A 26,730-nucleotide genomic window follows, 5' to 3' on the forward strand; every position below is an offset into this window, starting at 1 on the left:
GCCCTATATTAAGATATATTCAAATCATATGTACTAAATTTTAACTTACATTTTAATTTACCAAGTAAATAAATTCTATAAGTTTATCACCATGTATTAATATGGTTCTTGACTAAATTCCAAGAGAATTCCAGACACGTGACAAATTTTCTCATTATGTTACAGCACCACCTGTGGAATTCTTATGTAACTGCAGAGCTGGCTTTTTATTTCTTATGTTAGATGTGGACTTTTTACATAATTGCATAACAATTTTTAATTTGTTGTGTTAGAGTGTCATCATGTGGAATTTTGTGTAATTGCAGAATATATTTTTGTATCTCTTATGTTAGAATGCCCCCTGTGGGGTTGTCATGTAAATTGCAGGATTGTAGGGCAGATTTTTTTTTTTTTTTTTTTTTTTTTTTTTTTTTGAGACAGGTTCTCACTCTGTCGCCTGGGCTGGAGTGCAGTGGCGCCATGCACTCGGCTCACTGCAGCCTCCACCTCCCAGGCTCAGGTGATCCTCCCATCAGTCTCCAGAGTAGCTAGGACTACAGGTGCACACCACCACGCCTGGCTAATTTTTTGTACTCTTTATTTTATTTTTATTTTTTTTGAGACGGAGTGCAGTGGCGTGATCTCAGCTCACTGCAATCTCCAACTCCCTGGTTCAAGCGATTCTCCTGCCTCAGCCTCCCGAGTAGCTGGGATTACAGGCACGCGCCACCATGCCCAGCCAATTTTTGTATTTTTAGTAGAGATGGGGTTTCACCATGTTGGCCAGGCTGGTCTCAGAAGCCTGACCTCGTGATCCGCCCACCTTGGCTTCCCAAAGTGCTGGGATTACAGGCGTGAGCCACCGCGCCGGGACATATTTTGTACTTTGTAATAGAGATGGGGTTTCGCCATGTTGGCCAGACTGGTCTCCAACTGCTGGCCTCAAGTGATCCGCCTACCCTGGCCCCCCCAAAGTGCTGCGATTACAAACGTGAGCCACCGCACCCGGTGAGATTTTTTTCTTTTTTCTGTTTGAAATAGTCTGGCTCTGTTGTCCGGGCTGGAGTGTAGCGGTGTTTTTCTTATTAATGAGATTCGAGTGCCACCTAGTAACATTTTCTTGTAATTGCACACAGATATGTTTTTCTTATTACTCTGATTACATCGCCCCCTGATGGAATTTGCCTGCAATTGCTTTTGAGGGTCTTCCTATTACTCAGGTTAGAGAGCCACCAGGTAGAATTGTCGCGTAATTGCAGGACAAATATGTTTTTCCCACTATAGTGGTCCCTGCCAACCCTTATCTTCAGGGAATATGTTCCAAGTCCCCCAGTGAATGCCTGAAACTTTTGAATAGTACTAAGCTCTCTGTATACTGGCTTTTTCCATCTAATCACCAAGATGGCTAAGTGACGAATGAGGGGTAGCATATTCAGTGTGGATACCGTGGACAAAGTACTGATTCACAGCCTAGGCGGGACAGAGCAGGACGGTGTGAGGTTTCATCACATTACTCAGAACAGTATGTAATTTTAAACATGAATTGTTTATTTCTAGAATTTTCTGTTTAATATTTTTGGCAGAGGTTGACCGTGGATAACGGAAACTGCAGAAAGCAAAACCGTGGATAAAGGGGACGGCTGTACGCAGGTTAGTGAGTCACCTGGTGGAATTTTTCTGAAACTGCAGAACAGATCTGTTTGTTATTTCTCATGTTGGAATGCCACCTGGCGGAATTGTCCTTTGTTAAAAAGTACATCTATGGTCCTCAAACTTGGCATCCAAAATACCTGGAGAGCTTGTTATTTTATTTTATTTCTGAGACAGGGTCTTGCTCTAGCACCCAGGCTGGAGGGCAGTGGTGTGATCACAGTTCACTGCAGTCTTAACCTCCCAGTCTCAAGCGATTCTCCTGCCTCAGCCTCCCAAGTAGCTGGGACCACAGGTGCACCACCACGCCCAACTAATTTTTGTATTTTTAGTAGCAGTGGGGTTTCACCATGTTGGCCAGGCTGGTCTCAAACGCCTGACCTCAAGCAGTCCTCCCACCTCAGCCGCCCAAAATGCTGGGATTACAGGCGTGAGCCAACGTGTCCAGCCCGGAGAACTTTTTAAATCAAAGATTGCAGGTTTCCACTCCCAGAGTTTCTTATTCAGGAGGTTTGGGATGGGGTCTGGGAACGTGCATTTCTAACAGATTTCCCAGTTTGTGTTGATGCTGCTTGTCTGAGAATTACTAAGTCCTCAACTCCTTAAATTTTAGTTGCCCACATAAGTGGGTTCTTTCCTATATGATTTTCACAATTCTTTCATCTTTGAAGAACTGTAGAGATTTGAAATCTTGGCTTTCTGGAGCCTTTCCAAAGAACTCAGGATACCTTTTTTTTTTTTTTTTTTGAGTTGGGGGTCTCACTATGTTGCCCAGGCTGGTCTCAAACTCTGGGCTCAAGTGATCCTCCTGACTCCTGAGTAGCTGGGACCACAGGCATGTGCCACTGTGTGCAGCTCGGGATATCTTTTGATTAAATCTACCAGTTGCTTTTGAAACCAGTTTTTACAACCTGATCTAAGTCACTTTACAATGTAGGGTTTTGTCTGGTTTTTATAGCCCTGCATCCTAGAATAGGCACTCTTGAAATATCTGTTGGACGAGTGAATGAATGTGGCCCTTTGACACCATGTCAGTTGGATAAATAGGGTTGTGTCCCACAATTAAAGCAGATGAAGCTCTTTGTCTCTTTCCTTCTCTACAACCTATTATGCTACAAAAAAAGAAGTCATAGACAGAATTCTATCCAGATCATTTATTTATGCAGGCACAAAATGTGCCATACATCCTGTTCCCTTAAGCTTGGCAAGGGCCTGTTCTCTCCTTCTGGGAACCGTGACAAGCTTCTTCATGAAGTGTTGATCCCAGGCAGACCCAAACAGGTGGCTTGTCAGACGGTTAGACTCTATTCACACGAGGGCTGGCGGCCCTGAGAGTCTTTTGAGCCAACTGCATATATATATATTTTTTTGAGACGAAGTCTCACTCTGTCACCCAGGCTGGAGTGCAGTGGCGTGATCTCAGCTCACTGCAACCTCTGCCTCCCGGGTTCAAGTGTACCCTCCCTGGCTCAGTGTAACCCGCACGGACCTAGGGGGACTGAACAAAGGGGACTGAACATGGGAATTAAAAGACAAGAGACAAAATAATACATTTGGAAGAAGGGGTCAGTGGCACCTCAGCTTCCCAAAGTGCTGGGATTACAGGCGTGAGCCACTGCTCCAAGCCAGAAGATAGAAATTTCTAAGCTTTGCTTTACCAGTGAGAACCCAGGTCACCAAGAAGTGAAAAGATTTGCATATTTACTTATAGTCACAAGATTCTAGTATAGTGCTCATTAAGGATGGGGCTCTGTCTTAAGTGCCTGACAAATATTAATCCATATAAGCTTTATGACAGCCAGCCCTATGAGATGAATGTTGTCATTATGCTCCATTTAAAGACGAGGAAACCGAAGCACAGAGAGTTTAGGCAAATTGCCCGAGGTCACACAGCTGGTAAGTCGTTGAGCCAGGATTTGAGACCAGGCAGACTGGTGCCAGAGTCCAGATGCTAGGCCGCCTCTCCGTAGGACAGTTCTTAGGTTTCCAAAGGCTGCTTCCGTTTGGGGATCAGCCACAGAAAATGATTGATAGTAACTTCAGGCCAGACTCATCAGTGTGTGCCTAAAATCTTCCCTATTAAAATATGTATTTTTCCACATATCTCCATTGGATAATAGAAAGACATGATGGGCCGAGTGCAGTGGATCATGCCTTTGATTTCAGCACTTTGTGAGGTTGAGGTGGGAGGATCGCTTGAGCCCAGGAGTTCGAGACTTGCCTGGGCAACATAGCGAGACCCTGTCTCTATTTTAAAAATCATATAGAAAGATATGCTCATACTCACTGTGGTTCACCTATCTTAGATTCAGGAACCCCGTGCTCTCCTGAACACACTATGGCACCTCCTTCCATTAATTTCCTTTAGGATCCTGTCATGAGAGGGCACAGCTCATCTTCCATATTTACAAAATGCAAAGCTGACATGAACATCCTTCTCTGGCTTCCCATTATTCTTAGGAAAAGTGTCTAAATCTTTAATGAGGTCTAACAGGACCAGGACAATCTATTGCCAACCTCGTGCTCAGCGCTCAGACCACAGCTAGAAGGTCTCCTCCTCAGTGCTGAGGTCTGAATGTGCCCCCTAAAATTCATCTACTGAAACTTAACCTCCAATGTGAGGGTATCAGGAAGCGGGGCCTTTGGGAGGTGATTAGATGATGAGGATGGAGCTCTGCCCCACTCCCCCAGGCCCCTTTGAATGGAATTAGCACCCTGATGGAAGAGGTTGAAGGGAACACCCCAGGCCATTTTTTGCCCTTCCACTCTTCTGCCATGTGAGGACTCAGCCAGAAGGCCCTCACCAGACACTGAATGCCCTGACCGTGGACTTCCCAACAGCCAGAACCATAATAAATCAATGTCTGGGTTTGTTTGGTTGGTTGGTTTTTATTGTTGTTGTTGTTTGTTGTTTTTTTTTTTTTGAGACAGGGTCTTGCTTTGCCACACAGGCTGGAGTGCAGTGACAGAATCGTGGCTCACTGCAGCTTCGACCTCCCGGGTTCAAGCCATCCTCCCATCTCAGCCTCCCAAGTAGCTGGGACTACAGGCACCTGCCACTATGCCCAGATAATTTTTGTCTTTTTTGTAGAGATGGGGTTTCACCACGTTTGCTAGGTTGGTCTCAAATTCCTGGGCTCAAGCGATCCACCTGCCTCAGCCTCGGAAAGTGCTAAGATTACAGGTATGAGCCATGAAGCCCAATCAGTGTTTGTTGTTTATAAGTTACCCAGTCTCACGTATTTTGTTAAAACCGCCCAAACATTACAAATCCCCCAACAGCTTGATCTAGTACTTCCTCAGGGGTTACAACACAGGGATATTAAAATTATATGGTTCCTTTTTTATTTACTGCTGGAAATTGTTCTATAAAGAACTATTCCTCATCAACTGTTTGTTGACATTGAAATTCAGTCTATGTAGGAAAGACAGGATAAATCCTTGGTTCTTTCCCTTTGCCAGATTTCAGAATAATTACTATTGGGCTGGTCTTTGCTTCTAGGTATTTCCAGTGGAGAGAGTTAAGATACACACACACATACACACACACACACACACACACACATCGTTTTTGCTTTGAGACACAGTCTCATTCTGTTGCTCAGGCTAGAGTGCACTGGCACGATGATGGCTCACTGCAGCCTCCACTTCCCAGGCACAGGTGATCCTCCTACCTTGGCCTCCCTAGTAGCTAGGACTGCTGGTATGCGCCACCATGGCCGGCTAATTTTTTATATTGTGTAGAGACAGGGTCTTACCATGTTGCCCAGGCTGGTCTTGAACTCCTGAGCTCAAGTGATCTGCCCACCTTGGCCTCCTAAAGTACTGGGATTACAAGTGTGAGCTACCGAGCCTAGCCAAGATGTGTGTGTGTGTGTGTGTGTGTGTGTGTGTGTGTATCTTGAGAGGGGGAAATAATCATGAGTTTATACTGATATTTCCAATTCAAATTCAGGACCTCTTGGCTTTGACTTGTTGAATTTTACATTTGTGTCTCTGTTTTTTATACTGAAAATCTTGGTTCCCAATGGCATTAATATAATTACATATTTACTTTATCAGTGTGGGTATGTGCAGTCTTAAATAATAACACCTGACAAATGAGAACAATTTAAGATTTTTTTCTGTAGAGATGGGGTCTCCCTATGTTGCCTAGGCTGGTCTCAAACTCCTGGGTTCAAATGACCCTCCCACCTCTGCCTCCCAAAGTGCTGGGATTACAGGTGTGAGCCTCGCCTTAAGATTTTTTTTTTCCAGTTCCTTTTGTCTTTAGGCTATACCCCACCAAGCATATGCAGTCACATTGCTGTGGTGTGAAATAACTTGAAATCATTCTCTGCGGGGTTATGCTGACAACTTGGTATGTTATTAAATTGGTTTGTTATATTTCATTTCCATTTTTATGTCATTGTGTTTTATGGTCGTGTAAAAACATTTATATGGTTCCAAAGTTAAAATGACCCCTAGCCATAATCCTTTCACCAGCTGCTGCTTAGTACCTCAAAGACATTTGCAAATATTTGTTGACTTTTATGACATATGTATATGATTGTCCTATTCTAATTCATCTGCTGGGGAATGGGTGTTTCTTACTAGAAAACTGGAGACATGTTAAGGAGCATGATTTGCCTTAAAGCTCAGCTTGATCGAATACTTGTAGGGTGATTTGCTAACGAAAGGTAAAAAGGCATATTTCAGGGTCTCTAATCAAAATTGCCCTGCTTCACCCAGATAAGTTTTTTTTGTTTTGTTTTTTAGAGAGATGGGGTCTCACCCTGTCACCCAGGCCGCCATGCAGCGGTGCAGCCATAGCTTACTGCAGCCTCAAACTCCTAGGCTCAAGCAATCCTCCCTCGTCAGCATCCCTAGTAGCTGGGACTACAGGCATGCAACACCATACCAGACTAATTATTTTATTTTTTGTACAGACGAGTATCACTTTGTGGCCCAGGCTGGCCTCAAACTCCTGGCCTCAAGTGATCCTCCTGCCTTGGTCTCCCAAAATGCTGGGATTACAATTTCCCCCAAGATTAACGAGCCCTCCTTTCTTAAGACTTTCTCTTCCCGCCTTTTGCAAATCTTTCTTTCTCTCCGGCCTCCTCTCCTGATACAAGAGTCTTTTGTGAATGTTCTAGCGCGTTACTATAGCCTATAGTTATTATAGCCTATAGTTAATGACTATAACGTTACTATAACGTTACTATAGCCTATAGTTAATGACTATTAACCACAATCATCACCTGTCACCACTTGACACAGCATCTCACAGTGTCCCTCACCTTCAAAGTTGCTTCCAACTCTGCTTTCAAATATCTGAAAACAGCTGGGCGCGGTGGCTCACACCTGTAATCCCAGCACTTTGGGAGGCCAAGGCGGGCAGATCACCTGAGGTCAGGAGTTTGAGACCAGCCTGGCCAACATGGTGAAACCCCGTCTCTACTAAAAAAATACAAAATTAGTTGGACATGGTGGTGCTCGCCTGTTTTCCCAGCTACTCGGGAGGCTGAATGAGGAGTATCACTTGAACCTGGGAGTCAGATGTTGCAGTGAGCCAAGATGTCACCACTGTACTCCATCCTGGGCAACAGAGTGAGAATCTGTCTCAAAAAAAAAAAAAAAAAAAAAAAAGAGGGCGGGTGCAGTGTCTCATGCCTGTAATCCCAGCACTTTGGGAGGCTGAGACGGGCAGATCACGAGGTCAGGAGATCAAGACCATACTGTCTAACATGGTGAAACCCTGTCTCTACTAAAAATACAAAAAAAATTAACCGGGCGTGGTGGCGGGCACCTGTAGTCCCAGCTACTCGGGAGGCTGAGGCAGGAGAATGGCGTGAACCTGGGAGGCGGAGCTTGCAGTGAGTTGAAATTGCACCACTACACTCCAGCCTGGGCGACAGAGCGAGACTCTGTCTCAAAAAAATAAATAAATAAAATATATATATATACACGTATGTGTGTATATATATGTATATATATGAAGAACAAGAAGTGCAGAGAAAATATCCTAGTCATTGAAAAATTGGTTACTTTGTTTCTGCACTGCAAAGTTACTTTAAACTTTGTAATGAATCTAGTGGAGAGATCATTTGAGATGATGCAAATGTCCTGTTTCTCATCATACATTTACCCACTAATTTTAGCCTGTATTGATGATAATTCTCAGCTGCAACAGTTACTGTGGTCTTTGCCAAATGGTGATTTTCTTTTTCTATTTTCATCATTCCTTCTATATTAATTAATTGGAATTCTACTGTAAGGAAAAGTTGTTCCTTCTAACCCATTGATTTGTTCAATCATGTATTTAAGTAGGACCTATATTTTACTTGTTCCTTGCTATATCTTCAGTGTGTAGTACAGTGTCTGACACATAATCGGTGCTCAATAATAGGTGTTGGATGAATGAGCAAATGAATGAATTCATATTCATATGGCCTACAGAGTTCCCGTACATGCACAACCAATATCACCACCCCGTGGAGATGACTCCCAAATTAATATTTTTAGCATATGTTCCAGACTTACAACTCCAACTTCCCGGGGGACATCTTCAGATAGCTGTGCCACTGCCACCACCAGGTCAACATGTCCCAAACCATTCAGACCAGATTTTTCTCCTGAGCTGGACATCTGGCCTCCAACCTTTTCAGTTGCTTTGGTGTTTGTCTCTGTGTGTGCTTTTATCATCGGCTGAGCCACGCTGTTAACTCGCAGTGAGCCTGTGAACCAATAACTAGAGAAAAAAGATTTTTCCCATTGTCCTCTCGACATATATTGGGAAACAAATTTTTTGATCCGCGTTCAAGTAGACAGGGCAGAACTTTCCAACTGCTACGTGATCTTTTAAAGACAAAGTTAGTGGCAGACCATTTACAGAAACCAGATGTTCTGTCTTTTGGCTCTGAGCATGCTGCTAATCTTCATCATCTAGTGTACTGAACGAGATGTACTGAACGAGGGCTGCAGAGCTGCAGCACCGGCAGGAGTAGGCGCTCGGTAGGACGGGGCCTGCACAACCTCCCCGGTAGTCAGCAGAGCGGAATCTAGGAAGGCTCCCTTCCCGCGGCGCCCTGGAGGCGGGGCCCCACCTTCCCACGCGGGCGCTATCAAGCCCCGCCTCCTCACCCGCCCGCGGCTTGGCGTCGGAAAGAGCCCTCAGCCCCTCCCTCTCTGGCGCTGATACCCAATGGACAGCCTCAGGCCTTTAGCGAGGGCGGGGCACCCCCTGGACGCCGTTCTGGTTGACCCGCGGCCCGGCGCAGCGCATGACGTTATTACGACTCTGTCACGCCGCGGTGCGACTGAGGCGTGGCGTCTGCTGGGGCACCTGAAGGAGACTTGGGGGCACCCGCGTCGTGCCTCCTGGGCTGTGAGGAGTCGCCGCTGCCGCCACTGCCTGTGCTTCATGAGGAAGATGCTCGCCGCCGTCTCCCGCGTGCTGTCTGGCGCTTCTCAGAAGCCGGTGAGACCTCCCGGGCGGGCCGGGATGGGGCGCGAGTGGGGCTGAGGCGGGGCCGGAGGGCAGGGCGGGCCAGGCCGGGCCACCCAGAGCGGGGTGGAAGGCGCCAGGGGAGCCGGGGAGCCTTTACTTCGCCTCCGCGCCCTGCATTCCGTTCCTGGCCTCAGGAGAGGCGGCACGGACCGGGATCACGCCAAGGTCCGTGTGAACTTCCCCCTTCTCGACACCCCCCTCCCGCCCCCGGGCCCAGCTGTGCGCCAGGCGAAGTCGGTGTGCTCAAGAGGTGCCTGTTGGGTTACAGGACACGGAAAGGGTGGCCTCGGCCTCCTTCGAGTCTCCAATTGACCCCACTCATTTCGGATCTTCTAACTTAATTTCTCTTGACCGAGAGGCTTTGTAATAGCGTAGAATCTGGAGACAGGGTGGCTTCGTTCAAACAGCACCCTCACCATTGACTAGCCCTGTGACCTTGAGCAAGTTTTTAAACGTCCCGGGGACCCGGTTTCCTAAAATGTTTGCTCGAAGTGGAGTTAATCTCTAAATGGAGATAAGAGTTATCTCTGAAATGTTATCGGTTATTAAAATGTTATCAGTTAACTCTAAAATGGAGATAATAAGAGTCCCCACCTCTTGGGGTTGTCTTGAGGATTCAACGAGTGACACGTGTGGAAACGATTCCAAATAGCACCTGGCACATAATCGATAACATGTGTGTTGAATAGTGTTATTTATTGAGTCTCCAGTTCGGTATACATTTCTTGAACACCTGTGCTCAGTTCTGAGGCGGGTTCACAGAAGGTCAGCCTCTTCAGAAACAAACTTCCTCCTCTTCCCTCTCCCTCAACATCTGAGCTTTTCTTGGCAGTGAGTTCAGGAGCGCCGAAGCAGAACTCAGAGGACGCTGCCCTCCCCTCCCCTTACCTACACATTCTTAGGGTACAAGTAGCTAAAGCAAAGAGCAACGATGCTTGAGGGGTGGGGGGTAGAGTTTAGCACTATTTCATGGCCTCAGCATTTAGAGGTGCCTAACACCTGAGCTTCTAGCATTCTGACCCCCTAGGCACAGTGAGGTCGTGTTAATTGGTGTAACTGCAGGCCTCGGGATTCTGGTATTTCCACCAGGACTTGATACCGCTCTACTTAGTACAGGCAGAGATTGTCAAAAGGTAAGAGGTCTGCCGCTCTAGGAATCCTGTTGCCTAAAATAATGACAAAACTGCCGGGTGCGGTGGCTCAGGCCTGTAATCCCAGCATTTTGGGAGGCTGAGGCAGGTGGATCACCTGAGGTCAGAAGTTCGAGATCAGCCTGGCCAACATGGTGAAACCCCGTCTCTACTAAAAATACAAAATTAGCCGGTCGTGGTGGCGGGCTCCTGTAATCCCAGCTACTCGGGAGGCTGAGGCGGGAGAATAGCCTGAACCCGGGAGGCGGAGTTTGCAGTGAGCGGAGATGGTGCCATTGCACTACGGCCTGGGCGACAAGAGCAAGACTCCATATTTAAAAAAAAAAAAAAAAAAGCGTTCCCTTTAGGGATATCTGTGGGTAGAGGGCTGTACCGGTAGTTACGGGCTCAGAAACATCCTTCCTTTAGGCACCTGATGTAGGTTTATTTCTTCTTCTGCAAGTCAGGTTCATTGTTTCCTGTATCAGTTTGCAGGGTCCCCCCCCGCCCCGCCACCTTACAGTAGGAAGAAAATTGAGTTCCAGATATGAAGTCACCTTTGAAAGTGCCCAGGTATCTTTCCACTTGGTGGTGTAAACTCTTCAGATAATTAGAAGTTTTCTGTGTCACTCAACTTGTCATGGACTAATTAGGAACCATTCTTGAAGCTTTTAAGGATAGAACTAAAAGTTTCACTTTTATTTTTTTAAAGGGTGGAATAATAAACTAACGTGTTGACTCTTTGTATTTTGTAATTCTTCATACTTATGGATGTCTTTTTACTTAACTATAAGTAACAAAATAGATCAACGTTTTAGTTTTTTATATTATACATGTAAAAAGACATTTTGCATATAAGCCTTTCACAAAAATCTTGACAGTAAACAATAAGCAGTGGCTCACCCAAATTAGGCAGACTTACTGCACTAGACTCCTACCATCTGTGTGATACTCCATGAAGGGAGGGAGAAGGGTAGGCAGCTGGTCTGATGGCTGTGACACAAGTTAATCCCCTTAACCTCCCAAGACGCTGTGTGTTTTTTCCTTTTTTATTCTCTCTGGTTTACTTTCGTTTTGTTTGAGACAGGGTCTCTGTGTCACCCAGGCTGGAGTGCAGTAGCAGGACAGCTCACTGCAGCCTTAGCCTGCTGGGCTCAAGCGATCCTCCTGCCTTAGCCTCCTGAGTAGCTGGGAACACAGGCATGTGCCACCACCACACCCAGCCAATTAAAAAAAATTTTTTTTTTACTGGAGACATGGTCTTGCTATGTTGCCCAGTCTGGTCTCCATCTCCAGGCTCAAGCAGTCCTCCCACCTCGGCCTCCCAAAGTGCTGGGATTACTCTCACTCTCTTAAAACCAGGCAGGTAGGGAGATTTATCTCAGGCTTAAAGATTGCCATTGTCTCATCAAAGAGTGTTTGGTGTGAAACTTTGAAATGAATATCAAGATTGTGTTTTTATTTTTGAATAAGGTTTATAGTTTTCATAGTTCTTATTTCATGGAAGAAGACTGAATGCATTTAAAATGTTATTTTATTGTTTGCATTTCTGTATGGCTCCTTTTGTGAGATCTTTACTAGCAATGTTTTGGCTTTATAAGTGGTAGGTAAGAGTTTTAATTTACACTGTTAGAATCTGGAATTTTTGAAATGTTTTTCCTCTTTCACATGAATGGTTCCTATGTATTTAGGAAGTTAAAGTTTTACTTTTTTTTAATTAATTTTTTTTTTTAGGCTGGAATGCAGTGGCACAGTCATAGCTCACTGTAGCCTCAGGTGTGTGCCACCATACCTGACTAATTTTTTAATATTTATTTTTGTAGAGATGAGAGTCTCATGTTGCCCAGGCTGGCTTTGAACTCCTGGCCTCAAGTGGTCCTCCCACCCTGGCCTCCCAAAGTGCTGGGGATTATAGGCGTGAGCCATCATGCCCGGCCTAGTTTTTATTTTTTAAAATTTGAATGGGTTGTTCGTGGTCTCTGTCAGAGAGGAATCCCATTTAACAGAGAATCTTTTTATGGCTCTCCAGAGAAAATGAATGGTAAACTTATCTTTTCAACAAGCTCTCACTCAGAAATGATACACTCACACTTCTGATAGGACTTTTAGCTTCTTTAACTTTGTTCCTTTCACTCATATCAGTGGTTCTTATTTTTGAGATACACAGTAATGAAGCCATGGGAGAAAGTATCTAAGTAGCTTTCTGGCAGTCCTAATCTTTGCAGGCGCAAGATTACAGGCGCATGCCACAGCACTGGGCCCCTTCTTGCTCTTTATTGTATAGCATTATCCTGCCTCATTGTTTCAACTCTAGGATTGAGAAAGAAGTTACCTTTTCTCTGTTACTGTCGCCTGGCTGGTTTGGACTCCTGCCTTCCAAAAACTGCAGTTTCTGTAGTTGTATTTGGAAATTTATTTCACAATACAATAAATTTCTGGCCCCACAAAATATTTATTAACTGCCAAGAATAACACATCTGTTTGATTGCTAAATATAACCATTGATTTGCTGCTTCACCTTCTCTCAGCTTTACTTCTTCCCAAATTCCTAAATTTCCTTCACTTTTTCTGAGATACATTAGTGGACTGTCTCTGCCTGTAAGTTAACTGAAACACTGATTCCTAGTATTTCAGTTGTTTTACTCCAGCACTGTCATTGTCTGTGTTTGTTGGCTCTGTCCGATAATGGTCTATTGAGGGGTGAAGAGATACGTAATTAGCTTTCTGCCTATTGGCTTGTACACTCCAGGGTATACTTGGCAGATCAGTCTTAACTCTTCTCACCAAGATCAGTCCAGTGCTGGATTAGGTAAGGTATGAACACATCAGATGTGCTTTTTATGGAGAAATCATGTTGGTTTACATGTCAGTGTGTGAGAATGTGGCAGAAGGGAGCTAAAATAGTATGATAATACTACTGGATAAATTTTGTGGTCTAACCTAAACCTTAGCCATTACATAGAATACTTTTGCTGTGAGCAGGTTTGCTCAGTTGTAAAACTGGAAAGGAATCATTTCTCACCCCCCGCCTCCAAGCTTTTTACCTCCAAACAGTGACAGCCACCCAAACATCAAGAGAACAGTGTTTCAGAGAACATTTCTTTCTACTGGGGCTTCAGGAGGAGCCTGTCCAAGATTTAGGCTGTTCAAATTATAAATTATAAAACAGCTGGCTCAAGCCCATTGTGTTTAAGTCAGAGAGTGCTAAGTATCTTTTCTTTTGTCTTGTCTCCCTAAAGTATTTATCTCATACTTCAATCAATTTAAAATATTTTTTCTTACAGATCCAATTTGATAGAAGAGTCAAGTTTGCCTAGAGTGGAGATTAAATCATAGTTTTATTTGAAGTATAATTTTGGCTTGCTCAAAATGAACAGTATCTGGTTATGACTAAGAATGGCATGAAAAGGCCAGACGCAGTGGCTCATGCCTGCAATCCCAGTACTTTGGGAGGCCAAGGCAGGTGGATCACCTGAGGTCAGGAGTTGGAGACCAGCCTGGCCAACATGGTGAAACCCCATCTCTACTAAAAATATAAAAATTAGCCGGGCGTGGTGGTGGGCACCTGTAATCCCAGCTACTCGGGAGACTGAGACAGGAGAAATCACTTGAACCCGGGAAGCGGAGGTTGCAGTGGGCCGAGATCGCACCACTTCACTCCAGCCTGGGTGATAAAAGCAAAACTCCGTCTCAAAACAAACAAACAAAAGAATGGCATAAACAGACACAGCTCACAGATGATCTAGTCTCTTTAGCCACTAATTTCATTATATTCTCACTATAATTTCTTTGAAAACAAAGGATGGGTTTGTTTTTTGCCCCTCTTTGCGCTGCTTGCCTTCAGATGCGGGATAATCCTGTTTCACTGGCCAAAGCATGGATTCATTTTGGAGGCCAAGGAAGATGCAAACACAGTGCACAGGGTGGAAGAGAAGCCTATGAATATGTTGGGGCTTATTAAATTTCCATAACTTCATTCTGATAACTGATTATTATACTTTCCAAAATAGCTGACAATTAAAAAGTACTGATTTGTTTGTATATTTTTGTCTTTTAAGGCAAGCAGAGTGCTGGTAGCATCCCGTAATTTTGCAAATGATGCTACATTTGAAATTAAGGTAAGAGATGTTTTACTTTGTTAATAATTTTTTCACAGGTACACTCTGATATACAGTTTTACCTTTAGAATAGAACATTTTGATGTTCATGCTTAGTCATCATTTTCTTCTAAATGTTCCAGGATCAGAAGTTCAGAGAAGCTTCACGAAAACTAGAATTTATTATTAGCAGCTTGCTGTTGTTCTGTGGGGGGAAGGGGGAGGAGCTAGAAAATAAAAATAAAAGCTTATTCAAAAGTTTGGAATGTAATTCAGCGAAATATTTGAATAAGAAGAGTCTTAGTCGTTTCTTTGAAGGTTCTTTCAACCTATAACTCAGTTGGCTTCTAGGGGCTTTCAGTGAAAATCATCTTAGAAAGATTTCCTTCCCCCAAGCCCCATCTCATTGCACAGTGAGGTTTATGGATTTAAGGAACAGAGGCGATATGAAGCATTACTGATGTGCTCCTTTGCAGTTTTTCAAGTTCAATATTATTTGCAATGGAGTTAGATCTTAGAGTGGTCAACAGTGTTTGCAATGTAGTATGTGGAGGATAATAACTACCTTATTCCATTTCAGAAATGTGACCTTCACCGGCTGGAAGAAGGCCCTCCTGTCACAACAGTGCTCACCAGGGAGGATGGGCTCAAATACTACAGGATGATGCAGACTGTACGCCGAATGGAGTTGAAAGCAGATCAGCTGTATAAACAGAAAATTATTCGTGGTTTCTGTCACTTATGTGATGGTCAGGTGAGTGGTAGGTTTGTGGTGGAACTGTGTTATTTAGGTACTGAAGTATGGCTTGTACTTATTGGGCTTTACCCTGCCATATGTATCAGAAGAGTTTGAGGCTGGTAATGTAATTTTCTTTTATTTATTTATTTTTTTGAGACAGTCTCTCTCTGTCGCCCAGGTTAGAGTACAGTGGTGATCTTGGCTCACTGCAGCCTCTGTCCACTGGGCTCAAGCAATCCTCCCACCTCAGCCTCCCGAGTATCTGGGACCACAGGTGCACACCAACACACCCAGCTAATTTTTGTAGTTTTTGGAGATACGGGGTTTCACTATGTTGCCCAGGCTAGTCTCAAACTTCTGGGCTCAAGTGGTCTGCCCACCTTGGCCTCCCAAGGTGCTAGGATTACAGGCGTGAGCCACTGTGCCTGGCTGAAGCCAGTATTTTAGAATTAAAAAGTAGAATGCCAAAACCTGCTATGAAGCTTAGGCTAAAGAATTCATTCACACATAACATTGCCAGTTTTCTGTACCTGTTCTTAGAGTTTTACTATTTTAAAACTTTCTGGCACTATGATCGCCTGTACTGTATATAATTTGGAGAGAAAGGATTAGTTTGTTTTTTGTTTTGTGGGCTTAGGTCAAGGGTTAGAGTCAAATACCTACAAGGGCCAGCCAGGTAGAATAAATGAGTGAAGAAGGCTAGGTATACAAAACAGAAAATGGTGACAGGGACTCATGCTGAACTGGCACCAGCATGCCCTACCCAGAGGAATGCCATGACTTGGTTCCAGCCAGTTGGTGCCATGTGGAAATCAGGGGTAATGTTTCCTGTTTTCCATGTCTAAGAGAAGGCGGAAGTCTGGATTTTCATGTGAAATTCCCCAGTATTTTAATGTTGACAGCTGATGTAGGCTTTTCTTTTAGGTCATCATACAGGAGAAAGGAAGGAAGTGGCACATGTGTGGGTTGCCAGTTTATTGCTTCTGGTTTGGGCCTTCCACTCTGTATTTTGGTGGAAAATAGCTACTTTCTCTGGTTATTAATGACAGGTTCTACTAGCCCACATATTTCACTGTGGTCTAGGAAACGTTTTTATTTAGAAACATGTATCGTATTGCCTCATAGTTTCTCCTTCCTCTAACACAGGAAGCTTGCTGTGTGGGCCTGGAGGCCGGCATCAACCCCACAGACCATCTCATCACAGCCTACCGGGCTCACGGCTTTACTTTCACCAGGGGCCTTTCCGTCCGAGAAATTCTCGCAGAGCTTACAGGTTTGCTGTTGATTTACAGAAAGGGGAAATGAGTGGATTAAGTTTTTAAATATCTGTCATTAAGATGCTATTATGAGTTAATATTTGTTAAAAATTTTAAGTTTCTTTTTTTAACCCTCTCTCCTTTGGTGCTCTGGTACTTCTGTTGTGCTCTTGAGTTAACTGACCATTTGTGAAGTTCTCTGGCCCCTCAGGTAAAAGTTTAAAACAGGTTGGTGCTATAAAATCACAATAGGTTTGGTTATCATTCAAGCATGCCAGCAGAAGTCTACCAGTCATAGAAAGTAAGTTCGGTTGAAGCACTCCATGGTATGCAATGTAAATTCTAGAAATCTTCTTAATATTCCCCTTTTCTTTGTCCCCCGTGACTATTTGTTTGTTTTGGTGGTTTTTTTGTTTTGTTTTGTTTTGTTTTGTTTGAGACTGTGTCTCACTCTGTTGTCCAGGCTGGTGTGCAGTGGTGTGATCACGGCTCACTGCAACCTCCACCTCCCGGGTTCAAGCGATTCTCATGCCTCCACCTCCTGAGTAGCTGGGACTACAGGCATGCACCACCACACCTGGCTAATTTTTGTATTTTTAGTAGAGACGGGGTTTCAACATGTTGGCCAGGCTGGTCTCCAACTCCTGACCTCAGGTGATCCACCTGCCTTGGCCTCCCAAAGTATGCTGGGGTTACAGGTGTGAGCCACCGCACCTGGCCTGTTTTGTTTTTTTGAGACAGAGTCTCGCTTTGTTGCCCAGGCTGGAGTGCAGTGGCCTGCCTCAGCCTCCCAAAATGCTAGGATTACAGGCGTGAGCCATTGTGCCTGGTCCTCCTCCTTCTTCTTTTTTTTTTTTTTTTTTTTTTTTTTTTTTTTTTTTTTTTTGAGACAGAGTTTCACTCTTTCACCCAGGCTGGAGTGGCTGGAGTGAAGTGGTATGATTTTGGCTCACTGCAGCCTCCGCCCCCCGGGTTCAAGCAATTCTCCTGCCTCAGCCTCCTGAGTAGCTAGGATTATAGGTGCCCAACCACCACACCTGGCTAATTTCTGTATTTTTAGTAGAGACCAGGTTTCACCATGTTGGCCAGGCTGGTCTTGAACTCTTGACCTCAGGTGATCCACCCACTTCGGCCTCCCAAAGTGTTAGGATTACAGGCGTGAGCCGCCGTGCCCGGCCCTCCTTGACTCTTGAACTATGGTTGTCCCTCTATATATCCAGGGGATTGGTTCTAGGACCCTCGAGTATACCAAAATCCTCAAATACTCAAGTCCCGAAGTCAGCCTTCCATATCTTCGGGTTTGCATCCTGAGAATATTGTATTTTCAATCCATGTGTGGCTGAAAAAAAAATCTGTGTATAAGTGTACCTGTGCAGTTCAAACCCTGTTCAAGGATTGAATATATTTAGTGTACTAGTATAGGAGAGGTCCTAAGATGTTTGTAACTGGCCAGAAAACCCAGAAAAGTCCAGGGTACCATCTGGATGGAACATCTGAAGGAAACTACGTGACTAGAGAGTAGGAAAAGCTGGAAAGGTTGAAGCACATGGAACTAGTGAAAGGACAAGGAGAAACATGTGTTTGCCTGGAGGGACAGGTACTTAGACGACTGAACTGGCCTCTGTGTTGTAATGGTTGAGCCTCAGAGTACATATTTGGGGTGCGGTTTGGTTTGCTTTGTAGAGTTGGTTTGTTCTGCACATGTGTATGTTCTGCCATTTCCAGGACGAAAAGGAGGTTGTGCTAAAGGGAAAGGAGGATCGATGCACATGTATGCCAAGAACTTCTACGGGGGCAATGGCATCGTGGGAGCGCAGGTAGTCAAGGACGAGGATTGTGTGCTGCTTTAGATTTGGCCCTGGACTTTGTCTTCAAAAACTTTCACAGCCCCAGACAACTTTTTCTGAAGTAGTACAGCCATGTGCTGCACAGTGACGCTTTGGTCAATGTCGCATATATGATGTTGGACCCATAAGATTATAATGGAGCTGAAAAATTCCTGTCGCCTAGTGATGTTGTAGTGGCACAACACATTACCTTTTCTACGTTTAGGTACACAAATATTTTGCCTACAGGATTCAGTAGAGTCACATGCTGTGCAGGGTTGTAGCCTAGGAGCAGTAGGCTCTACTATACAGCCTAGGTGTGCAGTGGGCTGTACCATCTAGGTTCGTGCATTACAGTATGGTGTTCACATGACAAAATCACCTAGTGATGCAATTCTGAGAATATATCCCTGTTGTTAAGTGACGCGTGACTATTTTGGGGGCTTGGTTTGCTTTTAAAGACCTAGTGCTTCATATCCTACCGTTTGAGAGATGAGTAGATTTGGATGGTGATTTATAATGTTTCCTTTTAGGTGTCTGCTGTTTTATAAGTAAGCAGGAACCTCTAGCAGTGGAGCCATACCTTCCCCTTCCTATTTATATTTCAGTACATTAATTGCTTTATCTTGTCAACTTCATTATGGGGTCCTTGTTCTCATCAGTTAGTGAATGATGAAGAATTAACAGCACAAAATTATATCCGGACTGTTTCTTTTCCTTTCTAATATATTAAGATTCTATTATGTGTTTTTTTTTTTTAAACCTAGGTTTTATTTTTTCTTTTGAAATGGAGTCTTGCTCAGCCGCCCAGGCTGGAGCAGTGGTGTAATCTCAGCTCACTGCAACCTCCACCCCCGGGTTCAAGCAATTCTCCTGCCTCAGCCTCCCGAGTAGCTGGGAATACAGTTACGTGCCACCATGACCAACCATTTTTTGTATTTTTAGTAGAGACGGGGTTTCACCATCTTGTCCAGGATGGGCTCGATCTGTGGACCTCGTGATCTGCCCAAAGTGCTGGGATTACAGGCGTGAGCCACCACGCCCGGCCAGGTTTTATTTTTTAACTCTTGAATGCAGAAATGTTATTGCTTACTGGTTAAAATAGAACATAGTATTTATATATTACTTTACTGCTTCATTGAAAATATCGGAGGTGGGATAAACAGAGAGATAGGGTTGGAAGGAGAGTTTGTAGCAGCAGTGTAATTTCTGTGTCAGATTCTGGCCAGGAGTGAAAATGCAGGGCATTAATTAATATCTCCCCTCATGGATTTCTGTGGTTCCTTTCTCGGTTGTCCTTAATGTTAGGTGCCCCTGGGCGCTGGGATTGCTCTAGCCTGTAAGTATAATGGAAAAGATGAGGTCTGCCTGACTTTATATGGCGATGGTGCTGCTAACCAGGTAATTATGTCTCTTAACTTCCCAATAACAGTCTTATTTTCAAAGTCTTTAATATTTACAGTTGAATTTCTAAAGAAGTAGCGTATTGCTTATTAGGTGAAATAGCAAGTCCTATAGCTAGCTCAAATTTGGTTGACTTATGGCCAGATTAGAGATTGACCTCTTAGCGTTGTTTCACAAGAGACTTACGGGGGCACATTCCTGTGAAGGAGCTCACCTTTGCTCTACATCAGTGCTTGGCAAAGGCCCTATGGTAAAGGACCTCCCCACAACCTATTGCAAAACAATACAGACCCATTCTCTTGGATGTCCGGGCTGGCAGTGTCAAATTCGGATAATAGCGTCTGAGTCCTAACTCAGTTTCTGTGCTTCTCTTGTTACCGAGTAATCCCCAGTCTGTGGCCAGCACTCTGTGAAGCCCTGTTCTAGAGGCTGATTCTTAGGTGCTGGTTCACTCTGGCTATCCAGTGGGCCTGATAGATTTCATATTGATCTTTTTTCCAGTGTGTTCCTTACTGCTAGCATGGCCCCAAAGAAACAAGTAGTAGTTGGTTTGTCACCTTCCTTAGTTGCAAGAGTATGATGCCTGCTGCTTCTCCTCCACCACCCACCCCGCTTTCCCTCACTACCCAAAGCTCCGTTTTAGAAGAGGAGGCTTTCTGTGCTTTATGAAAGCTTTCTGTGCCAGGCAGAGCAGCAGCTGTTAGAGATGATGAAGCCTGGAGAAAGAAGCCAAATGAAACCCCTTTTCATAACTACTTCCAGGGCCAGATATTCGAAGCTTACAACATGGCAGCTTTGTGGAAATTACCTTGTATTTTCATCTGTGAGAATAATCGCTATGGAATGGGAACGTCTGTTGAGAGAGCAGCAGCCAGCACTGATTACTACAAGAGAGGCGATTTCATTCCTGGGCTGAGAGTAAGGACACCTGTGGTGGGGCCGGGGCCAAGGCCAAGGGTATGTCCTTGTGCAGACCCTTGACGATCTTAGAAACATTGGAGAGTTTCATTCTCATACAGGAGCAGGTCATGTGAAAGTAAAATGGTTTGGGGCAGTTGGATTCATGCTTCGCCCCTCCCCTGTTTATTACCAGGTGGATGGAATGGATATCCTGTGCGTCCGAGAGGCGACAAGGTTTGCTGCTGCCTATTGTAGATCTGGGAAGGTAAGGCTCTAAAGCCCTCTGGGCTAATGACATTTATCTCTGGAAGTTCAAAGACTGCCTCCCATGTGCCTGCTGAAGATGTTAGTGGGTAGCTGCTAATTGAGGTGCATGAGATGGAAGCAGAGTGAAGCGAGCAGGGCTCCTTTGGGTAGCTTGGTCTTGGTAGCTCACCTGCTGGGAAGCCCACATTTCTCTCATTTGGGGGAAGTCTGTTCTGGTGCTTCCTCTGCTTTGGCCTGTCTTCATGACAACTGCTTTGCCTTTTCCTTAGGTTAATTCTGTCCCTCCTCCCCACCCCCCATTAATCATGAGTCCCTTGAAGGAACAGATTGGGGATCCCCACAGTGTCCAGCATAGAATGTCATGTATACAATAGGCATTTAATATGTGTGTCTTATACAAATTAAACAGTATGGTAGAAGCTTGTAATCTTAGTCTTGCTCAGTCCTAAGGATCTTTCCCTTTTCAGTGTATGGCAGTGAGGGAGATGGTAAGAGGGAGACTGGCCTAAAGAGGTTTCACTTCCTTCGGCACTAGTATAGGCTTAGGAGGTTTGGGTGTTCTCCCTAAATCAGTGTTCTACAGCCCAGAAACAAGGTTTCTGAAGTTGGCACTTCAGCGCCATACCATGTACGTTTAGGCAGTGATGTGAATCAGATGTGGCCAGCAATGATGGAAATGTCACAAAGTGGAGAGACAGGGAAGTGTGAGGGTGGGAATGTAGTAACATTAAATAAGAGCTAATGAGTAGAATGAACTAGAGCAGGACCGAGACGACAGCTTGGGTACAATGGGCTGAGCAGTCTATGTCAGGACCCTAAGGCTGGGAGTGCCAGGCCCTGAGTGATGGGTATTGACCCCACCTCTCCCAATTCCTGAAAAGAATACATGGGGGCCAGCCCTGGCTGGAGACAAGGGGAGTTGTAGAATGTGTGACTTTCCCAAACAGATAACCTTCACAATTCTGAGTTAGGTGTTACTGTTTTGCCCATTTTGCAGACAAGGAAACTGAGCCATAGAGCAGTTAAAGGTACACAGCTACTCTGTCTTGGAGCCAGCTCCCCACTCACCCATTTTAACTGCTGCACCAAACCAACCAAGAATCCTCAATGTTTCTCCACCCCAGTGTTCAGAGCCATCTCCTGGAAGTGGGCTAGTGTAGAATGAGCGAGCCCAACTGTCCAGACTCCCAGCAGAGCCTTGGGGTTTGAGTAGCAGAGGTTGTTGGTGCCTGCCAACTTTGTTACACACTAGCAAGGTCTGTGAAGTAGGAGTGGCTGCCAGCCCCACAACACACCATGAGAAAGGAGCATGAGATGGAAATCTGTCTAGCCAATAGCAGGAGGCTCTAGAACATGCTCAGAGCCTTTTTCTTTTTTCACAGGGTCTCGCGCAGTGGCACACTCACAGCTCACTGCACCCTTGACCTTCCAGAATCAGGTGATCCTCCCAAGTAGCTGGGACTACAGGCGCACGCCACCATGCCTGGCTAATTTTTGTATTTTTTGATAGAGATGGGGTTTTGCCATGTTGTCCAGGCTGGTCTCGAACTCCTGGGCGCAAGTGATCTGCCCACCTCAGCTTCCCAAAGTGCTGGGATTACAGGCATGAGCCACCATGCCTGGCCTTCAAAGCCTTTTTGATTCAAAACAAGCTGTTGGCAGATTGCCTTATTAAAAATGAGAAAGATGAAATATGCGATCAATACTTGCTAGAAATGAGAACAGATCAGTCAACCAATAAGAAATTCGTGACAACTCAGAAGATCTGATAAGAATACACTGGACGCTTAATAAAGGGCCTGCGTTTGAGGCCGTGGATTGTCGGCCTGTTCTTCCAGTCATCGTTCCTAACTAACTGCCTACCGGTTCTCTTTTAGGGGCCCATCCTGATGGAGCTGCAGACTTACCGTTACCATGGACACAGTATGAGTGATCCTGGAGTCAGGTACACTCATGGGCAGTGTGGTTTCCATAGGGGTGGGCTTTGAATGGTGTTACATGGCAAAAGCAACACATTTCAGTATTTGCTTTTGGAGCTAGATACCAGTTCACTTCATGTACGCAGTTGTGTTGGCATCAAGTTATCTGAAAGCAGTGCCTCCTAATAAGAAAGCTTTCTGAAAATGCCTACAGTGTATAGTGTGTGTGAGCACAAGCAGCAATTTTTAAAGAAAGAGTGTTATATACCTTAATTGTAGAGGGAAATTGTTACATAAAACAGGGCTGATGGTAGTGTAGTATCTTGGGGGCATTTAGCTTTTGTAGGCATTACCCCAAGTCTACACCTGGCATACTCTACCTGAAGAGGATCAGAATTTGGAGATGTTCCTCTGTCTGGTATAGAGCTAAGGGTAACTGGGTGTTCAATCCGTTGAAATACATCAATCAAAAAAGCTAGGTTCCACTAGGAAGGCATGAATTTTACTTTTTTGCTTAGTAGCTCTGGCCTGTGATTCTGGAATCCCAGTTTTGACACAGTTGAATGAATAAGCCTTTGTAGAGTGGACTTCTAAGGAAAAATCATGTAGAGAGCACAGTATATGGAAAAATGCACTTTGTGTAAATCTATTGTTGAAAATGGTAGAATCCTTTTAGGGTTACTTCAGATGATACAGGCATAAGATACATTGGTTTTGCTGGCTGTGCTGCTTTAGGGGGACTTAAGGGAGAAAGGCAAGGCACATGGATTTCCTGCTTGGCGCTCTGATGTCTCAAAGTCTAATTATCACCACACACACCATCTCTGCTGTCCCCACCCATGTAGTATACAGCAGCCCAAATGGGTGGGACAAGTGACACTTCTTTATAACCTTACATCTAAATCAAAGCAGCGAGCAAAAACTTGGCCCCTGTTGTCAGAATGCCAGGGAAGCCATGTGACTCACCAGTGTACAGTTTTCTAGAAAAGACAGAAGCAATTATTACAGAATGTTAGGCTGCGTTCTGGTATTTTGAAAGTATAACAACTCTGCCACGCCTATAGTGACATAAGCATTGGTATGCCCCTTTGTTTCAGAAACACACTTCTGTATTTCGCCTCATTGGGACAATCCAACCCCATATCATGTTTCATCACGCTGTCCTTGCTCTACTGGAACTGCTCTTACTGATCGATTACTACTTTTCCCTCCCCATAGTTACCGTACACGAGAAGAAATTCAGGAAGTAAGAAGTAAGAGTGACCCTATTATGCTTCTCAAGGACAGGATGGTGAACAGCAATCTTGCCAGTGTGGAAGAACTAAAGGTACAGTCACTTGTTCGTGGTGGTTTGAAGGTAGGCTTTAAAAGTTGCCACCCCTGGGTGGCCACAGAGTTTGTGTGGGTTCCTCCAAGCCCAGAAAGTGATGTCCTGGGACATAAATAGTTCCAAAGTCCCTCGGGGTGGGGGCTTTTCCTTTAGTTTCCTCTATTCAAAATTGTATTACTCTTCAGATTTTGGTGGACTGTGAACCACCATCACAGTGGCAAAGCCCCCACAGTAGCATGGTTCTTTTTTCCTAAAAGTATACTGTGGATTTTTAATTCATAAAATAGATACACCCTAGAAATCTGTATTCCAAAATCTTCTGAATTAGCAACTGTTCGTACTTGTAGTTAAAGAGTTACACCAGCAACAGGTCCTCAGCAGAACTCTAGTTGGTACCTAAGCTGCTGTTCATTCTAAAACCTTTTACACTGTTACCTAATTTTTAGGAAATTGATGTGGAAGTGAGGAAGGAGATTGAGGATGCTGCCCAGTTTGCCACGGCCGATCCTGAGCCGCCTTTGGAAGAGCTGGGCTACCACATCTACTCCAGTGACCCACCTTTTGAAGTTCGTGGTGCCAATCAGTGGATCAAGTTTAAGTCAGTCAGTTAAGGGGAGGAGAAGGAGAGGTTATACCTTCAGGGGGCTACCAGACAGTGTTCTCAACTTGGTTAAGGAGGAAGAAAACCCAGTCAATGAAATTCTTGTAAACTTCCATTAAGTGTGTAGATTGAGCAGGTAGTAATTGCATGCAGTTTGTACATTAGTGCATGAAAAGATGAATTATTGAGTGCTTAAAGATTATTTTTGACTTAAAACAGTATACTTTGAACAAATACTCTAATTATGAAAAGGAAGAACAATTCCTTGTATGCCTGTTTCCCCTGCCCCCACTCTAATTATGAAAAGGAAGAACAATTCCTTGTATGCCTGTTTCCCCTACCCCCAGCCACCTTTTTGGGAGGAGACCATTATCGCGGGGCCCCTCACAGCCATACTTATGGTAACAGCCCACAGCATTCTACCAACCATAGCACCCACCCCGAGCAGCGCTGGTGCTGCAGCCTGTTCGCGCTGACCATCATTTCTCTACAAGATACAATATTTATTATCAGGCAAGAGGACAGTTCCATTTTAAAATAAGACTTTTGTAATCATTTCAATGTAATCAATGTAATCAATCATTTCAAAGGCCACATAACTTAGTTTTCTCTACTTACACATTCAGTATAAATATGAAGCTATTTTCTGTTCATATCAAACGTTAACTACAAGGCACATTCGTATCAATTTTGTGTTTCTCAAATTTAAGTACCATACCAGTTCTGAGGCAGTGTCCCAGCTTCCATGTTTGTTTGTTTGTTAAATACCCCTTGTTTCACCATTCCAGCAAGTGCTGAAGGGTGTTTTTTTTGAGACAGGGTCGGGCTCTGTTGCCCAGGCTGGAGTGCAGTGGTGTGATCATGGCTCACTGCAGCCTCCACACCTCCTGGGCTCAAGCAATCCTCCCACCTCAGCCTCCTGCGTAGCTGGGACTACAGGTGAATTTCCTAATATTCCGGGAGGTCAAAACCAAGGCTCACTGTTTTCACAATACACACAGTTCTATGTTTGTAAATAACAGGTTTCAAAAGAAACTCAGGACAGTATTTAAAACAAGTTCTTAAACTATTAATTGAACAATGGCATTTTTAAATATGTAAACACAGCGGAATTCGTGTATACACTAACAGAAGCTTTAACAAAACATGTAGCGTGGTGGGACACTCTGCCACAGCTTAGCTGATTGGTATCAAGCCTTGTCTTTGGTTTCTGAGGCCTCCTGAGCGCTTCTGTACTGGGAGACCGCACTCCAGAGTCTGCAGAGGAGACCACCCCTGGGAAACAAACACAGCTGTCTTCAGAGTCAGTGCTTCAAGCCAACAGAGCTTAAAACTGCAGTCCCTAATTTAAAAACCTAATGAAAATAAAAACATTCTCCTCACATATGGAGGTGACGCTCATGTCCCAGCAGTAGTAGGACATGGCCTTAGAGGTACGTACCTGCAGAGAGCTGGCTATTTCAAATGACTCAGGAACAAGAAGGCAGGTTGCAGTTTAAAGAAGGGGGTGGGTCCAGCGTGCAGGCACGCTTGCCATGTGCCTCCACCCACTCCCAGCCAGGCATTAATGGCAGGAGATTGGCCAGCTCTTCTCTGTCACATTCCTATTTCTGACTTCTGCCTGGCTTTCAGTTTCTGCCCCGCCTTGGCTTTTTCCCAGCTTGAACCTAATAGAACTCCAGAGTTTGGGGGGAGGCCCAGCCCTTTGTTTTCTGCTCTTGAAGCATATTCACACATAAAAAGTTGTATTCTCTTATACAAACTGTTTTGAGGCTCTTACCGTAGTCGAAGGTATCTTAGATCTTCCTTAGTGATCTCATTAAGAATATCCGAAAGTGTATAACCCTCTTCAACAATCTGAAACAAAGATCAGATCCTTAAGAGCTGAGCAGCTGTGTAACAACAGCATAAGAATTTCTTTGTTGTAAATTTACCTTTTCAATTGTCTTTGCATCAGCTCCTTGCAGCCGCAACCAGTCTATAAGCTCTTTATCTGTTCTCTGCCCGTAGGGGCCTGCTGGGTTCTCTGTAATACCTGTAACGATTGGCAATTTGTTATATATTAGTCTAACCATAAAACTCTTCAAAAGTAACCAGTTGGATTAATAAATGATTCCAGAATGTAAATGTGATGTGAAAAAGA

The 26,730-nt window shown here is 44.5% G+C and overlaps 2 protein-coding genes across 2 annotated transcripts in view; one reads left to right on the forward strand and one right to left on the reverse strand.

The window, feature by feature from the left end:
• Positions 1 to 8,961: 8,961 nt before the first annotated feature.
• PDHA1 (pyruvate dehydrogenase E1 subunit alpha 1) lies at positions 8,962 to 26,714 on the forward strand. Its single transcript, NM_001110813.1, is given in 12 exon segments — positions 8,962 to 9,088; positions 14,307 to 14,366; positions 14,926 to 15,099; positions 16,231 to 16,357; positions 18,066 to 18,157; positions 19,475 to 19,567; positions 20,333 to 20,488; positions 20,664 to 20,735; positions 22,615 to 22,682; positions 23,875 to 23,983; positions 24,433 to 25,148; positions 26,615 to 26,714. Coding segments are annotated over 11 exon segments (1,173 nt in total). The 5' UTR covers positions 8,962 to 9,031; the 3' UTR covers positions 24,598 to 25,148; positions 26,615 to 26,714.
• The window catches only part of MAP3K15 (mitogen-activated protein kinase kinase kinase 15), a 151,594-nt gene continuing 150,498 nt past the window's right edge, over positions 25,635 to 26,730 (reverse strand). The window contains exons 27-29 of the mRNA XM_054676915.2: positions 26,522 to 26,622; positions 26,368 to 26,444; positions 25,635 to 25,862 (exon numbers count right to left, since the gene is read on the reverse strand). Coding sequence (XP_054532890.1) covers positions 25,778 to 25,862; positions 26,368 to 26,444; positions 26,522 to 26,622 — 263 coding nt within the window. The 3' untranslated portion in view covers positions 25,635 to 25,777. The remainder of the gene's footprint in view (positions 25,863 to 26,367; positions 26,445 to 26,521; positions 26,623 to 26,730) is intronic.

This window comes from Pan troglodytes, chromosome X (assembly GCF_028858775.2).
Source record: "Pan troglodytes isolate AG18354 chromosome X, NHGRI_mPanTro3-v2.0_pri, whole genome shotgun sequence".
NCBI lineage: Eukaryota > Metazoa > Chordata > Mammalia > Primates > Hominidae > Pan > Pan troglodytes.